An 18216-nucleotide genomic window follows, 5' to 3' on the forward strand; every position below is an offset into this window, starting at 1 on the left:
AACCACTTACTTGTTTAAAATGGCAACTTTTATAGTATGTGAATTATATCTCAGTTTAAAATAATGCCCAGAAATCCATGGAATTTATGACCAGTGTGAAACTACATGCTTTTCTCTGTTCAGATAAAGATATATTAACCATGGGAGACTCCTGGAACCCCCGCCTGATGGTGCTCTTTAATGGGATTGGGTGGGGTTTAACAGAAATTTGGAATCAATGTGTTTGCTGCCCCAGGACATTTGCATTAAAGGGAACAGCACTTACACCCATACCTTACTTTTTTTTTTAAAGATCTTATTTATTTATCTGACAGACAGAGATCACAGGTAGGCAGAGAGGCAGGCAGAGAGAGAGGAAGGGAAGCAGGCTCCCCGCTGATCAGAGAGCCCGATGCGGGACTTGATCCCAGGACCCTGAGATCATGACCCAAGCCGAAGGCAGTGGCTTAACCCACTGAGCCACCCAGGCACCCCACCCATACCTTACTTTTTAACAATTTATTTTAAGTAGGCTCCACTCCCAGTGTGGGGCTTGAACTCATGATCCTGAGACCAGGAGTCATGTGCTCTACTGACTGAGCCAACCAGGCCCCCCCAATACCTTACTTTTAAACAACTCTTCCCAAGCTTACTTGCTGTGTCATTATCCTAAATGGTCCTCATAACAGTTGTATGAGTGAGATGGTTGTTTTTTCATTCCATCAAGAGGGACTCTGTTAAATAGTTGGTTCAATAGAGGGTATTATGCTGAGCGAAAGAAGTCAGTTGGAGAAAGATAGCTATCATGTGATCTCCCTGATATGAGGAAGTGGAGATGCAACATGGGGGGTTTGGGGGGTGGGAAAAGAATAAATGAAACAAGATGGGATCAGGAGGGAGACAAACCATAGGAGACTCTAAATCTCACAAAACAAACTGAGGGTTGCGGGGGGAGGTGGGGAGGGAGAGGGTGGTGGGTTGTGGACATTGGGGAGGGTATGTGCTATGGTGAGTGCTGTGAAGTGTGTAAACCTGGCGATTCACAGACCTGTACTTCTGGGGCTAATAATACATTATATGTTAATTAAAAAATGAAAAAAATTTAAAAAATAGTTGGTTCAAGGTAAATAGAGATCATAACCCAGCTGGCTGAGGTCAAATTTATTTATTATTTATTTATTTGACACAGAGAGATCACAAGTAGGCAGAGAGACAGGCAGAGAGAGAGAGAGGAGGAAGTAGGCTCCCCGCTGAGCAGAGAGCCCGATGCGGGACTCGATCCCAGGACCCCGAGATCATGACCCGAGCAGAAGGCAGCGGCCCAACCCACTGAGCCACCCAGGTGCCCCCTGAGGTCAAATTTAATATTGTTTCTACTCTGTACTACGCCAGCATCCATGTTGAAATCTGGATCTTAGGAAAATATGTTGATTGCTATAGATTTTAGATTTGATATTAAGGCTTTTTAGATCTTTTCCAAGTCAACAAATATATTTTAAAGCTTAATTTTAGCTATTTTGTCAGGTTGGAATTTCAAGCATGCCTTACACTGCTTAAGAACAAATTTGAACTGATTGTATAATTATGATAGGGAATGTTCCTTTGAATAGTGAATATTCATTTTGTACAGAAGTAGTAAAAAAAAAAAAAAAGGCTTATTTACCTAATGTGCAGTAAGAGGACATTAACCTCAATCAGGAGCGGACGGCTACCCCACATTTGAAACCTAAGTGTTTGACTTCATTTGGGTACCCTGGATACCGAGAATTGTTTTGGAAAATTTGAATGCCTGGGCCTTTTTCCTGGGTAGGGAATGTTCTTATTTATAAAACCGAACCACTAGCATAGATGGAAGTCTGTTTAACACACACAACGTTGTATCCTTCTTCGTTACCGTGATACACTGAGACAAGGAACAGGAATAAAAGAGTACTATCTCTATTTATAATTTTGTTATTCAAAAAAACATAGGCAAGGGAAGATGCGAATAATCAAAATAAAGGCACATGGGTTTGGTCAAGTCATTAAGTTAATAGGAAAAACAGATCAAAAGTGCTCTTGAGGTTTTTATTAAAAATTTGTTTTTTTAAAGAACAAAACCATATAGGAATGGGAGAGGTGGGTATTTTATTCAAGGCGTTTTTTAGATTATAGTTATTTTGAAACCAAAATTTTTCAATTTAAAAATAGAAGTGGAGAAACAGGAACAGATTGGAGTTTGTTGGAAAAAAAAAAAAGAGAGAAGGAGAGAAGTATAACAGGGAGGCTCTCTGCAGGGAATTCTTATGATCAGCTTCTTCCCAAATTTCCTGTGGACTGTGTAGACAGGAGTTTCAAAATTTGATGAAAACAATTCGATGGAAGCTACGGACAGACATTCTAGAACAATGAATATCTGTGTGCATACACACTTGCGGGTGATTTTCACGGACAGCGCGGGCCTCAGGAAGCCCTAAATTCTGCAGCTGGGAGTGGATCAGAATCAAAGTCAAAGGCATCTGCCGAATCCAGATACTTCTGCCTCACCTACCCCAGGCCTCCCCTGAAGGAGCCCCTCCCTCCCTCAGGGAGGAGTGAGTTCTGGGGAAAGACGTGATTGGGATGGCTGATTCCTCAACGTGGTGTAGAAGCTTTGGTAACTAGTATTCACTGTTAACTGAGAGCTGCCTCCCCCAGGAGCCTCATTGCTGGCAGGGCTGAGCCCTTGGGAGATGCAGCCCAGAGTCAGGACCACAGAGTCAGAGTCAGGACCACATGAGGCCTGGCCTGGTGGGTAATGTGGTACCGAGGTGTGCAGTCCTACTGATGGCCAGTTTGGCCCTCCCTGGTCTCCTTAAGCTGTACCTTGGAGAAGAGCCATGTATTGTTTTGTTTTGTTTTGTTTTTTTCCACAATAGTAGCCAGTGGTTCCTCCCTGCTATTGATTTTTATGTTACTTGACTTGTAAATAAGTGTTTGTTTTATGTCATAAAAATGTTGAAGGTTAAAAAAAAATGTTTTTAAAGGCAGACAACTTCATAGCTTCTTGAGAAGCAAACATAATGGAAGTTATCGTCACCTCTTCCAGCCTTCTGCCTTCTCCACAGTCCTACTCCATGTTTGTATTTTTCCAGCCGCACACTGACCTTAGTCTAGCATCTTTCTAAGTTGATTAATAACAGAGCACTGTCTGTGTGCTTGTGGAATCTCTACGACCATTCGATTGGCAAGATGAGAAACTTCAATGGAAACTCAGCACTTGGCAGTCATTGGTTGGTTAGGTAGAAGGTTGTTAAAGCAGTGATTAACAAAAACTGTACACATTGTCTGTTTTTAACTCAAAACCTACACGTATGTTTGTTTGCCAGTCTTTTGCTGTGAGTATAGATGGCCCCTAACTGGCGTTCTGGTCTTTCTTGCCAAAAAACCCTTCTCAACTGCATTACTCATGTTCAATTTTGATTTATTCAAAGTAGAGCAAGAACTTAATACTTGTGAAGCAACCTATATGGAGAACACCTTTAGAATTCAGTAATTTTGTTCTTTGATCTCCCAGTTACTTCCCTCAGACTCAAGCAGCAGCATTTAAAAATAGCGCCTTTTTTCCCTTAAGATTTTATTTATTTATTTGAGGTGAGAGAGAGCATGAGAGGGGGAAAGTCAGAGGGAGAAGCAGACTCCCATGGAGCTGGGAGCCCGATGCGGGCCTCGGTCCCAGGACTCTGGGATCATGACCTGAGCCAAAAGGCAGTTGCTTAGCCAACTGAGCCACCCAAGTGCCCAATAATGCCTAACTTTTACTGACTTGGTTTTTTTTTTTCTGTGCAGAGATTTCATCAGTTTACCTCAATTCTAATTAAATTATAGAATTTCAGTAGTTCTGCACCACTGCTAGAAACTGGTGTGGGAACAAACCAAATGACTCCTGGTGAAAATATAACTAAACTAGTAGCAGAAGAGAGCATGGGAATAGAAGGTGCGGAGGGTCAGCTGATCTAACAGGTTGGTTTGGTAGAGAGGTGAAGAGTGCTTCTGTTCTAATATATGTTGAAGGCCATACAATTTTGTGCCATGTTTTAGAGTATGTTGGAGTTATTTTATTTGTAAGGCAAATTCTGACAAGGAGGAATGTATTTATTTTCCTTTAAGGGAATCTCCCCAGCATAGTTGTGCAGGTAGAATGTTGGGAACCAGATCAGGGCCCTTAGGATCAGAAGGTGTATCCCTGCAAGGCTTTGTGGGATCAGGCTCTCACGACAGACAGAGTTTTTACCTCTGTGCAAACAGTTAATTGTTCTGCATTTAACAAATCAAATTTACAGTAGTAAGTATTTATAGTTCAAGGTTACATGTCAATGGTCTTTGGAATTATGAAACCAAACTTTCAATATAGTAGAAGAGCTCTGTGCTCTTCTTAACAAATAGATTTGGATACAGCCTAACTTGATGACTTCAAGGTATAGAGTATGTATGGCTTTAACTTAAAATTTTAACTGGCCTTACGCTTTTTATCTATCAGACATTTAAGGCTGGTATGCATGGGTGGCTCCGTTGGCTAAGCGTCTGCCTTCAGCTCAGATCATGATCACAGGTCCTGGGATCGAGCCCCACTTCAGGCTTCCTGCTTTTTTTTAAAAAAAGATTTTATTTATTTATTTGACAGAGAGAGATCACAAGTAGGCAGAGAGGCAGGCAGAGAGAGAGGGGGAAGCAGGCTCCCAGGTGAGCAGAGAGCCCAATGCTGGGCTCGATCCCAGGACCCTGGGATCATGACCTGAACCGAAAGCAGAGGCTTTAACCCACTGAGCCACCCAGATGCCCCCAGGCTTCCTGCTTAACAGGGAGTCTGCTTCTCCCTCTCCCTCTGCCCCTCCATCCCACTCATGCATTCTCTAATAAATAAATAAAATCTTTAAAAAAAAAAAAACCCGTTTAAGGATGATAATGACTTATTTTCATCTAAATAAATAAATAGTATTTATAGTTAGCTGGATTAAAGGATTACTATAAAGCCCAGCTAGTGACTTTCCCTACTTTCATCCAAAGTAATAAAATAGTTGTCCTCAAGGATTATATCATGTTCTTCCCTTCTTGGCATTTAAATCAATGTAAAAATATCCCTTGGAACCATTTCTGTGGGGGACTGTAACAGAAGCAAAACACATGGTGTTCTCACAGGTTTGTAGTCCGGTTAGAGAAACAAGACCAATATACTTGAAACAGATCACACCAAACATTTGATCAAGTATAAAATGAGAAGTACAAGCGACGATTGTTGAAGAGCCTGTTTTGCCTAGTTTGTTTGGCACGTAGTAAAGCCTTGAGTGGTTAGGAAACTTAGGGGACGTTATGGGACTACATAGTGGAATTTGAACTGACTGGTGAGTAAAGGAAAGAGCTGTGGGTAGGAGAAAAAAAGGTATGCTCAGGACAGGAGGCATTTAAGGAACAGACTAGAGAGTAGGATTTGTTTTATAATCCTAGAAGGTCCTATAAGAGCCTAAGAAGGTCCTTATGGTCTTTATCTGAGCAACCCTAACTGCCTGGAGTCTTGGCAGTGAATTGTCTTTGATTCCACTTCTTTTCTTTATTTACTACCTTGAGAGTGTCCATAAGACCCCCGGTCTGCTCCAGCCCACCATTCCATCTCTGATGTTGTAGCACTGGGAGGGTTCCGCAGGGATGGGTACATAACAAGGAAAACCATCTTTTGCCCAACATCTTTCAGCTTCCTGTGTCAGGACAGAATAGGTTATGCTGCAGTGACACGTGTCCTCAACATTTCAGTGGATTGAAATAACATATAAGGTTTATAGTAACAGGAAACCTAGGTATGAGGGAGAGAAAACTCTGAGGCCCGGCCTGGAGTCAGTCCACCGCCTCCCACGTCCGGGACAGTCCTGTGCCATTTTCTCTCTCACAGCTTGATGTTCTCCAGTTATAAAGGAGTTGCTCTGGCTCATCTTTAAGTTCCTCTTTGAATGCAGTGACCCTTCTACAAGGATGAAACAAGTAAAATGTAAAGCTAGTAAGAGCTTCTGTCTTCCGGATTCTGTAAAGTGTTTGTAAGTTCTTTCAGCATGCCTGTTTTTCTTTAATATAAGCACCACTAGCCTTTTTTTCCTCATACCATTAGGAAATATGGTCAAAATTTTCATCAGCTGACATCTGCTACATTTATTTGCACAGTTTATCCCCTTTACTCTTGTCATTTCCAGTCTCAAGTGGGGAAAGGGGAACTGGGCCAAGCTTGGTGGCCTCTTCCATGGTTTCACTTCTAACCTCGGGGATTCGCACTCCATTCACCAGAGAGCTCAGAGTCTAGAGAGTTCCACAGCAGCAAACCCAGTAATAATTGACCTCTGAAACGGTCTGCCTCTCTCAGCGATTCTTCACGTTCCTGAAAAGGGCCACTTAGTGATAAAGATTGTAAATCCTTCCTTCCATTTCAGTTTGAAGCTTAAGTGCTTTGGGCTCCAGAGTTGTCCGGCGAGCTGGCTCTCCCCTGTGTTACACCGCTGGCAGCTTCCCACAGATGACAAAGAAACATTTATTGGGACGCTTCTACTTGTCAGGCACTATAACTTACAGAGCATTCAGAGGGAAAAATGTTCTATAAATACAGAGTCACGAGAGGAATGTCTCAGAACCGCAGTCTTCTCTCTAATTGTCAGGAGGATTCAGTCAGGCTGCGTCCTAGTGTGTCACAATCCAAAGGGCCACAGAGCGGCAATATGGACAATATGAAAGTGACGAAAGAGTTAATAATGAATGAAAATATACTGGCAACTGAGACATACATATGCACACGCATGTATACTTATGTAATCCTGTGCAACTGATGGCTTATATTCAACGGGGTGTGAGAGCCTCGTCAGGAAACTGATGATGCCCTTGAACCGTGTGGAAGTGGTTGGTTTGGCTCGAGTCCTGGGCTCCGCTGGGCTCTTTTCCTTCTGCCCGCCCTGGGCCGCCCTACTCATGGCAGGAGCCCCTTATGTCCGGCTTGTTTATGTCCTTTCTCAAAGGAGACTCTGCAAGCACCATCCAGCGTCTACCATTGACTTCCGGGGAAGGTCTTGCTCCCCACCGATGTGCTGTGCCACATGTGGCTGCTGCTCCACGTGGTGGCCTTTCAGGTGGCTGCAGGGTGCTGTGACTCTGGGATTCAGCTGCTCAGGGTGTGGCCTCTGGGATGCATTCTTTCTGCCATGATCCCTGTTCCCCTGCGCTTGGCGACTTTGGGTGACACATTTCAATTTCCTCCGGTAATGAAAATCACATCTTGTATAGACTTCAGAACTAAAACACTTTTCCTATAAAATTGTTGAGCAGCACTGAGCTTTACCATTGATGGACTTTCTGCTCCACATTGTGCCTCAGAGGCTAAAGGGGCATCTGTGTGGCTGTGTCTGGCAGTTTCGGGATGGCAGTGAGGGAGCCCATGGAGAGACCTGAGGTTTGGCCTGAGGTTTGAAGACTGATGTGAGCTGAGAGCCACCAAAGAGGCCTCGGGCACTCTTTATGGACATCTCAGATTCCAAGGTGACCTTGTGGGGAGGGTGGAGTTGGCTGTGCCAGGATTGGGGGGGCCCCCCTCTTTCTTCTCATACCCCTCTATTCCCCTCTTCCCTTCTCAATTCCTTTCCCTCATCCCAGTGGCTTTCCTCTCTCTCCCCCAATACCCAACCTTTGCTAACTCCACTACTCCTTTGGCTTTGGCACCTCCTCAGTATTTAAGGGTCCTTGAAATGGGTTTATAGGGGTGCTGCAGACCTTCTGCCCTGAGGCTGATGGTTCAGGAACTGGTAAATGTTTGGAGGAGATGTTTACTGTCTGAAGTTTTCTATCTGGAGTAAATCCATGAATTCTTAGCAGATTGATGTTGATTCAGATGATGTTAAGATTCTAGGATTTTGAATTCCAGAAAGTTCGGGTCCCCTCTGTGTTTTGAATAGAGTGTGCGTGTATGTAGAAGTGTGCATGCTTGTGTGTGTGTGTGTGTGTGTGAGAGAGAGAGATTGAGAGAGAGAGAGAGAGCATTCAGGAGTGAAAGAGAGAATCCTTAAAAATGTGATTCATGTTGTTTCTAAGTTCCTATTTGTTTTCTTAGGCAAACTTTCTTATATAATCTTACTTTCGTAAGACAAATGAAACTCCTTCCTCCTCTCCTGGTTGACGTGCTTCCGCAGTGAGAAACACGATTTGACATTGGAGTTCCTACTATGTATGCAGACGCTGTACAGTTTTGACATCATGAAAACAAACGAGAACCTTTGCATTTGCACCGGATCTCTCCAGGAATTTGGCTTCTCTTTCTACTGTCTATGATAAAAACCTAAAATACATCATGGTTTATTCTTTTAGCCATTCCCTGGTGCATTCCAATCTCACACAGGCTTGAACTATTTTGACACACACAGAAAACGTGGGGAATTTAAAGACGTCAGTCGAAGAACAAAACCCAGCTCAAATTTTGTTCGGCATTTCTTTCCAACTTACCGGGATAACTTAGAGATTAAATCTAGAGCTGAGTATCTATTCTTTCTTGTCCTTAATTCCTTCCTCAAAGTTACCCAGGCCTGCTTGAATTGTGGTGCATTTTTTCCTGTCAGAGTTGATTTGATTTCTGGTTCCCTTGCCTCCCAGCCCACACTCAGTGCTATGAGGCGGAGGCGGCAGATTGATGGGCGAAGGATTCACGATGCTGCTCTGGTTTGGGCTCCCGCCTGTGCTCTGTCTGCTGCCAGAGGCATTTAGCAGATGGACTTGGGGAGGTGGGCCTGGGCCTTCACAGGGAGGGGACCTCCTGGTAAGAGGCCCCTGTGGGATGGGCTCAGCTTTTCTCACCTCGCTGTTCAGACCCTGGCCCACCACTGAGGCCATCCCAAGATTAGTAGACTCAGCTGTTGTTGTGTTTACTTTGGCATAGTTTGAGTTTGATGTGTCTGGGCATTGGGTTCCTTGAGTGTTTGGGGGCTTATGAGATTCTTAAATCTTTAGGTTTATAACTGTTGTTATAAACCCAATACCCAACCTTTGCTAACTCCACTACTCCTATATATATAGGAGTAGTGGAGTAATATATATATATATATATATAAGATATATATATAATATATATTATTGATATAATATCATATATAGATTATATTATAATTATAAATTATAAAAATATCTTTTTTAAAATTTATTTATTCATTTATTTGCACTGAGCATTCTTTCTCTTACTTCTGTGGCATTCCAATGACTGAAAGTTAGACCTCTTGATATTGCCTCACAGGTCCCCAAGGCTCTTTTTTTTTTCCACTCCGTGCCCGCCACCCCCCCAAATCGTTATTTCCTCTCTGTTGTTCAGATTGGATACTCTCTGTAGATCTGTCTTTAAGTTCACTGACTATTTGTTGTGTCCTATTCATTCTGCTGCTAAGTCTGTCCACCGAGATTCATTTTTTGGTTCTAAAATGTCCTTTAAGCTCTTTCTATCTCCTGTTTCTTTGCTGAGACTTTCTATTTTTCTGCTGGTCTCAAGATGCACACTCTTATGTCTTGGAGTATTTCTATAATAGTTGCTCTTAAGTTTTTGTCAAATAATTCCAACACCTGTGTTATGCTTTCATTGGCATCTGTTGATTGTTTTTTCCCCACGCCAACTGGGATGTTCCTGATTCTTCCTGTGCTGAACTATTTTGGGTTATATCCTGGACATTTTGTGTATTATAATATGAGACAGTGAGACGTGTTTAAATACTATAGGTAAGGTCGATATATTTGTTTTCACAGACTGTCTGGTTGAATTCAAGCTTAAATTTCAGCCAGCCTTCTGGGGATTGTGATTTCAATATCAGTCCTATTTTCAAAGGCTTTGTGATTTTTTTTGCCCCCAGATCTATCCCACATGCATGCCACCCGGTGTCTAGTCTGGGAGCCTGTAAAAGCCTGTCCAGTCTGTCACTTTGGTTCCCAAAGCCTTTGATATGCTAACTAGGGTCCGATCCATGCTCCTACAGCTCAGGAGTGAGCCCAGGACTTGGTGACCTGCTTTGTGGGGTTGCTTTCCTTTTCCACGATTTCCTCAGTATTACCCAGTTTCCTGTGGTTTCCGAACCTCTGGTTGGAAAGGGTGGGCTTTAGTTACCTCTGCTCTGCCTGTGTTCTGCTGTATACTTCTGGTAACTATGCCTGAGTCTAAGGCCCAGATGTGGGAGAGAGAGAGAAAACATGGGGGGCTCACCCCATCCTCTTGGGGTCACAGCCACAGATCCAATAGTAAGCTTCTTTTCCCTCAGAGTTTTAGGTGCCTGGGGCCCTCTGCTTGGCTTCCAGCACTGCTGTGGGATTGCCCAGGAGTTGGGATGCTAGAATGGCAAAAAGGAAGAAAAAAGACAGGAAGACATGGGGGATTTTCCCCGCTCTCCCTGAGCATTAGGAGACCCCTTCCCTGCTGGAGCCTGAATGAGAAGGTCTTCTCCTGATGCTCTGGGTCTGTGCCAGTGCCCACTTCTAGTATGTGGCCACCTTGAGTAGGGGCCAGGAGAGATAACCCCAGAAGAAAAAGCAGTGGTGGCCTCCTGCAGCTTCTGTGGTACTTTCAGTTCTGATCTTCCCTTCCAAGCTGCCTGCCAGTATTTACTTTCCAGATTCCTCAAATCACTGCTCCGGGCGTTCTGGCCACGTTTCATTGCTGCGTTTGGGATAAGACACAGGGTGGAGGTGTGCTTACCCGTCTTTACCCTGCACTGAAACTGAGATTCTTTTTGAATTTTTATTTATTTATCTATCTCTCTATTTATTTATTCTTGAGATTCATTTTTTTAAATGACTTTTTTTTTTTGCACGGAGTACCTGAATTTTCAATGTCACCACAACATGTGTACCTGACCTCTGCTCTTTCTGAAACAGGACTAAGTGTGAGAAAAAGGCCCACAAGCATGCCGAGGGGAAGGTGTGGCAGCTGTCACCCCGGGGATGCACAGAGCCATGATCATCTATGGGCATGACAGAAAGGTGGTGTCCAAGGCTCCTGGGGTTTCTGCCTGGGCACTGTTTTGTGCCTCCCCACTCCCCCAACCCCACGGCTCCCACAACCCCCTTCTCCTCCTAAAAAGGAAGAAACAATTTCCTCCAATCATTGTTTCCTGCCCACTAACAGATGCTCCTCATTAGCACACAATTGCATAATAAGTATGTTTTGCTTGTTTTGGGTCTTTCTCAGAGAAAGCTTACACTTCCCCTGACATGCTCAGTGGGTCGTTCAGTGTGACTCAAGGACTCACAGCCATGTTCTTATCCATGGGCGTGACCGTATAGGCACCACCATAAGGTCAAGAATCAGTTGTTCGCCATCTCTCCCAACAGAAAATTGCTGGCTCTAAAACCCGTCAGGAACTTACTGGCTGTGGGGAATGTGCATTCTGGGAGTCCCAAAACTTCACAAAAAGATCCCAGACACTGTACCAAATACCCAGCACAATAAACTGACCATTTAAGTCACTCATCCCTAAAGAACTGTAGCATTGAAATACAGAGGAATGGACCATTACAAAATGGTGGTATGGTCCTTGTTGGACAATTTCTCTGGAGTTCGATGAGGTTATTCATGAATGTGGGGGAGAACTGTGAAGAAGGAAGCTGTTATTCCAGATTTCAACCAAGGAAAGGTTTTGCACCAGGCGGAATCGATGCTCTCTTTCTGGGTCATGGGTGGGTCTGCTTTTCTTTATATATAGAGAGAGATAAAATTTTTGTATATATATTTTGTAAATGCAGCCAGTTTTGCTTGGGGCTGGTGGTCTTGAATTAAGACATTCCTATTACGCACATAAGTGTAGGCTGGTAGATAAGAGTATTTTAAAACATTGCTTTGTTTTTTGCATTATTTTTTCATAGTAAAATCTCAGAATTCAGTTTCTTTGGCTTGAAAAATCTTTTTTTTTTTCAAGAAACAAATTTAATGCTGAAATAATAAATTATAAAAATATCTGAAAGCCTCATGGCTCTGCTTGTTATGGTCTCTTTGAGCCAGATCCATTATCTGTGTGCACTGGCTTGGACTGACTCGGTGATCACTTTTTTTTTTTTTTTTTAAACCCTGTGGGATGCAGAATCTCAGATGTCTGCAAAATAGCCCCAGAACAACACGAGTTAGCAGTATATATCTTCTGCTGTCTTTAATCTTAATTTTGGGGCAATTTTTTTCTCTGCACTCAAAACATACCAGAGGAAGCCAGCTCATTCTTCAGTGCACATTGCCTGGAGAAAGTGCCAGAAAAAGCCTTCACAAACAAAGTGGGGGCTGCTTCTTTCCCTCAGCAGTTAGGAACCCTGTCTTCCCTGAGTCACCTGTCCGTGCTGGGGGAGGGGCTCCTTCCTATGAGCGGCCTGATGGTTCAGGGGGCAGGAGCATGCACTACAAAGGAGTCTAGAGGCCCTTGTCCCTGCAGTGGCTCAAGAAGATGGCTCCTTCTCTGGGGCAGCTCATTGTGTGTGCGGCGTTTGACATTTTAGCCCAGGTACAAGACAGATCAGTGCCGAGTGACAGTACAAGCACTCCCTTCTGCTGAAACTGTTCCTTTACCCATCCTGAGAGGGAGCTGGGGTAGCAGACAGGCCAGGGAATCCAGGTTTCCACCTCCTGGGAGTGAGGGGGGTAGCATTGTTCTGGCCCCATACTATTTGGAGCCTATGGGTAACAGCATATGCTGCCGTTGAGGGAATTGTTTGAGGATAAAATCATTTTTTTTTTAAAGAAAAAGTTTTTTTGTTTGGTTTTGGTTTTGCCTTGTTCTATTAAACACCAGCCATTGGTGTTTTAAGGTGCTCTGAGAATCCCGTCGGCGGGATGTTTGGAAGGACAAATATTGATGTGCGCGCTAGAGAATTAAGACAAATGATAATTGAAAGAGATGATAAAAGCTAGTGGTTTCCTTGGGGAAATAATCACGAACTGCTGTCAGACTGACTCCAATGAGAACATTACTTTATGTGAAATGTTTTTTAAACAGCTCAACCAAAGCATTAAGCCAGATTACTTCCAGGGCGTCTCTTCACTGTGTGTTTCTATTATCCCTCCACCTGAGGCTTCTCAGCTGCCATGTTGAGCCTCATCATGGTCAACACTTGGTTGGAAATAAGAAATTCCAGATTGCAATCAGGATCCTGTTTGTGGATCCTGAAGATAATTCTATAGTTATACCATATTCATTCACCGTGTGGGTTCACTGTTACCGATTTGCGAAGTTATTTTTGTGTGTTAGCTCACGTTAAGCAGCTCCTGCAGTGTTTGGGGTGTCTCTTTGTTTTTTCTTAAAGATTTTATTTATTTATTTGAGAGAAAGAGACAGAGAGAGAGCATGATGGGGGGAGGGTCAGAGGGAGAAGCAGAGGGAGAAGCCCGATGCAGGACTTGATCCTGAGACTTCAGGGTCATGACCTGGGCTGAAGGCAGTCACTTAATCAACTGAGCCACCCAGGCACCCAGGTGTCTCTTTAATGAAGCCTTTGGGCTTCTTGCGGTGGAGACTGCTTGCTACAGTCTGCATTTGGGCATTTGTGTTGGGGTTATACTTGGGTCCTTCATGTCTTGGTGACCCCTTTTACCCTCTAGAGATATCTGTCAGAGCCCCTCCAGAACTGCATTGCATTTATTGGGTTAAAGCAATTAAATTAAATTATCCTGTGTTAAATTGTAACCCGGAACCTGGCACGAGGCATGAGTGTCCACTGAATGAATGAATGACCCCTGCTCAAGTCTCTTGGCCTCTTTCCAAAGGAAGTGATGCTGGAGACCTTCTCTTTGCCTCTCCAGATCCTCTCCACCCTTCTTCTCCTCTTCTGCACCCCCAGAGGCTGACCGACCATAGCCTCCCTCTTCTCTGCCTTCTCTTGCCTTTGACAGTTAGTGTGGGTATATGATAGGACTCGATGTGCCAGGGTTAGCTTTATTCCTTTCTTGAATGCCTTCTCCATACAGTGTCCCCCTGGGTTCCACACATTCCTCTTCCTCCTTGTTCCTTCAGTCTGAGGGTTTGTGAGGGCTCCTTGGGGCTACCAGCCATGGGTGTTCCATTGTTCCTTACTGGTTTCCTTAAACCCTGCCCACGCCTTTATAAATAGTTTTTCTATTAAATTCTTCTCAAATCAGCCAGCAGGAAGGAGCCCACTGTATCATGCGAGAACTCGGACTGGTATTTGCCTAAGTCACCCAGATGACAAAGCTGGCTCACTAGCTAGCCTCCTCCGTCTCTCTTGCATTATTTCAAGTAAACACTCTCTTCTAGGCCAGCCTGCCTCTAAATTAGAATCAAATATAGCAGGGGTCAGCAAACTACAGCCGTGCAGGCCAGATCCTGCCTGCAACCTTTTTCTGTAAATGGAGATTTATTGGAACACATCCATGACCGTTGGTTTACTCACTGTCTGGAGCTGCTCTGAGCGACAGCAGGAGGCGAGGAATTGCAACAGAAACTGTATGGCCTGCAAAAGCCTAAAGTGCTTGCTGTTTCCCTTTGCTTAGAGAAAGAGTTTACTGCTCCCTGACTTCGAGGGCCAGATGCTGGGGGACACTTGGGAGTGGCTACAGGATGAGAACATGGGGAGTTTTAAACCCCAGGCCTAGACACATTTGCCCAAAACACGGTCTTGTGGCCACTGGGCAAGGGGCTCCCCCATGTGATGTGAGAAGAAGGTGATCAGACCAAACTGGGAGGTATTTGTATTTAAATGTGCTTATAAGGTCTGATTTCATAATTAGATAATTTCCTGAAAAGAATTGCTCTCCCTAGTGTCTCAGCATTTCCCTGTCCAAGTTACCAGACTGCCCTTCGTGGGACAGCCCAGGTCTTGTTTGTATCTGTGCGACCACTGTTTGGGACAGAGTGACCGATGCTCCGTATTGTTTGATCAAATGGTGACCAGCATCTACTTCAGAGAAGGAAAAAAAGTAGGGCGGGGGGTGGTGGACAGTATTAACTGGGAAGATATATTAATGTTCTCAGGCTTTCTGTGATTAGAGTCTCTGCCGCTCAACCTTCACAGAACAAAACAATGTCTATAAGAAAAGGCTGTGTACCCAGAAAAGGTGCCCCTCCGGGCACACTGGCTATATCATTTGTGGGGTTCAATGCAAAATGAAAATGTGATGCTCCTTGTTCGAAATTATTAAAGAATTTCCAGACAGTGTCTGCAGAGCACTGAGCCCGGTGGCGGCCCCTCGAAGATGGCACAGGTCGCAAGACCAGGAGGCCCACCGCCGAGAAAGCGGCAGCCTGTAGGAGATCAGTGAGGATTCCTTAAGTCTAGGGAACAGCAGGGTGCTCAGCTACCACAAGGGGGGTTTTCCTAGAGATGGGGAGTGGCTCTGTGGCCTACAAAAGCCCCAGTGGGGAGAGCCTGATGGGGTCAAGTGGAGTTTGCTCTGAATCAGAAGTCAGATGTCCCCAGGCTTTTGCAGTCTTTTGCTCAACCCAGTAGCTGGGCTTTCTCGGGCCCTGTTTGCTTCCTTGTGTGACATGACCTTAATGACAGCAGCTCCAACCCGGGTGCCCTCCGCCTGTGCTCAGACGCGATCATTTGGCAGAAGCGACCGCACAGCTGCACTGATATCCCATGTCCTTGTCACCCCCACCCCGAGCGCCGCCACCCTTCACACATGGGCCTGTTTTCTGTCTTTCGCAGGGTCCCCGGTGGCACATAGATCTGCAGCCGTGGGCGGGCCCTGCTCAGTCCCTGGAAGAAGAGGTCTTGAGGTTCCTGAGCTACATCAGCACCCCTCAGGTTGTATTCCGGGTGCAGACGGGTTGGGAAACACAGAAAGATACCGAGCAGCCCCCTTTAAAAAGGAGTTGGATCAGCGAGGGGGTGGGGAATCTCCCGGGGACCCCTGGGCGGGACTCGGTAGGGACAGAGTCTTTGAGGCTTTGCCACTTAAACTTACCACTTACTCAGAGGCAGATAAGATGCCTTCCATTCGCCTCAGCATCTTCTGCCTTCCAGGGCTGTCCTCGTCTTGAAATGCTTTAATGATTCATTCCGATGTGTTTTAAAGATCCACTTCTGGCAACTGCTCTGCAAAGGCATTCGAAGCAAAAGATTCATGCCCGTGAGTAGGCAGTCAAGTGTGTCACAAAACAAACCCATCACCCGGAGGCTCATGTTCCATTTTGTATTTGGAGGAATCTGCCTTTTCGCTTTGCTCCCACAGGTGCTTGGCAGACCGAGCCCCGCTAGGCCAGAGAGCCCAGGAGATGAGGCAGGCTGAGAAGCTCTCCTGTTCAAACGCTCTCAGTTCTCAGGGGACGGAAAATCCTGAGGGAGCATCGGCCTTTACCGTGGTCATTTAACACCCTGTGGCAGCGCCAGCCAGGGCTGAGTCCGTGCCCCCAGCAAGGAAAGGGACTGTCCACTCAGCAGAGTCTAAGGCTCTTGACAAACAAAGCAGGCTATTCGGTCCTCAAGTAGCCTGATCCTGGGGACAGAGACAAGGCCCAGGGGATACTTCGCCCTGAGCTGAGCTGAGCTGAGCTGAGCTGAGCTGAGAGGTGTTAGGAAATTAGGAACTCTCACTGCCTGGAACGGGCCTCGGTCCCCTGGGAAGGTGCCCTGGGGGCCTGGTGTGGCCCTGGAGGTCCTGAGCTCTGTTGATGTCCCTTCGGCCCACTGGTTCTGGGCATCCCACTGGTTCCCCAACACCTTCCTGGCAGCAGAGCCCATTTTTCATCTGTGGAAAGAACATGTTTCTACATCTTTAGAAGGCTACTTTAGGGGTAAAAGAAAGTCCCATTTTTCATGTAATGCAGTCAGACAATTGGATCTTAATATCTGTCACCTAGACATGGAAGTAAAAGCTTGTTGAATTAATCATCAGTTATGTAGGATGATAAATTTGATCCCCATGCTTTACATAATTTCATCTTATTTTGCTGCTGCAAATTCATTTGGTGGACTTTCATAGGCTTAATTAAAATGTTGAAATTTTAATTTTATGGTTTGGTTTCTACAGGAAGGACATGAAGTCTTTGACTTTAAGAAGCCCTTAAGGCACCAGAGAAAAATGCAAGGCGTTAACTTTATGAGTTGGATTTGAGAACTGTGGACCTGCCACCCCCCAAATGAAGTGACCAAGTAAAAGTCTCCAAATCCCATTTTATATGTATTTCAGGTTAATGTTCTATAACTTATAAAAGGCATGAAAGGGTTATTTCAAGCCCCTCTTGGATTTTTCCCATGAGTTCCACGTCGAGAGGAGAAAAATTTTGAAGGGAAAAGAAAAATATCCTACAAGGTAGCCTGATGTGACCCTGGGCAATTTATTTTGCTTCTCTGGCTCTCACTGTTCTGATCTTGAAAAGGAAGAGAGTTATTAAATTATTTCTTAGGTTTCTCCCAGTTCTCTGAGCTTATAGTCTGCCAAGAGTAGCAAAAGATCGTTATTGACTAAGTGTTTTTGAGCACCTACTTCGTGCCAGGCCTTGGGAATACAGTCTCTGACCTCAAGCAGCTGAGAACTAGTTGGGAAGGTAGTTAAATGGATGCATTATTCAGCTTGATGAGCATAACAAGAAAGATCTGGGTGTTGGAGCGCACTAGGATTTTCATCCTCCAGAGAAACTGAGATGAAGTTCTAGATCTCACAGTGGTTTTGCAATTAGGGGTTGTTTTGCCCAGGTGGGGTCCTATGTTTTTCTGGACTTCTAGGTCCCTGGGAAGCCAGCAGGTGGGAGCTCATCAGAGATGACAGGAGCTCATTCTTTATCAGGATATTTTGCTAAACAGCGTTCCCTCCCCCTCTCTACATAATGCAGAGGGTTGTTTTTTTGTTTGTTTTGTTTTGGGGTTTTTTGGGCTGTTTTGGGGCTTAGGCTTTGTTAAGACTCCTCTTGACAACGAAAGCCTACAAAACTGGAAGAATATTAGAGTCACTGTTCCCCCAAATTTCCACAGTTAGCAGTCGTGAGTCATAACGGGCCAGGGAGGAAAAAACCCTCTGAAGGTCTTAAAGCAAATTCCACCCCCATCCTCTTATGCTGCTTTTTAAAATTAAAGAAAAAAAAAATCTCCCTCAAATCTGTGTTCAAGCTTGCACAGCAAGGCCCAGCATTTGCTGTGTTTGTCACTGATGCATTCATTCCTGAAGTCAGCAGGTATTTGTAAACCCCTGTTCGGTGGCCAGTAGTGACTAGGGTGGGCAAGCCGAATTGCATACCCCCACTTACTGGCCGACCACCTAGGGTGCACGAGGGTTGTGTGTTCTCTGATGGG

The 18216-nt window shown here is 44.8% G+C and overlaps 1 protein-coding gene across 4 annotated transcripts in view; it reads left to right on the forward strand.

Moving 5' to 3' along the window:
* METTL24 (methyltransferase like 24) overlaps positions 1 to 18216 on the forward strand; it is a 145566-nt gene that overhangs the window by 18083 nt on the left and 109267 nt on the right. For all 4 annotated transcript variants that reach the window (XM_082731979.1, XM_082731982.1, XM_082731981.1 and 1 more), the window contains exon 2: positions 15634 to 15732. In XM_082731979.1, coding sequence (XP_082588105.1) covers positions 15634 to 15732 — 99 coding nt within the window. The remainder of the gene's footprint in view (positions 1 to 15633; positions 15733 to 18216) is intronic.

This window comes from Mustela nivalis (assembly GCF_964662115.1).
Source record: "Mustela nivalis genome assembly, chromosome: 5".
In the NCBI taxonomy this organism is placed as follows: domain Eukaryota; kingdom Metazoa; phylum Chordata; class Mammalia; order Carnivora; family Mustelidae; genus Mustela; species Mustela nivalis.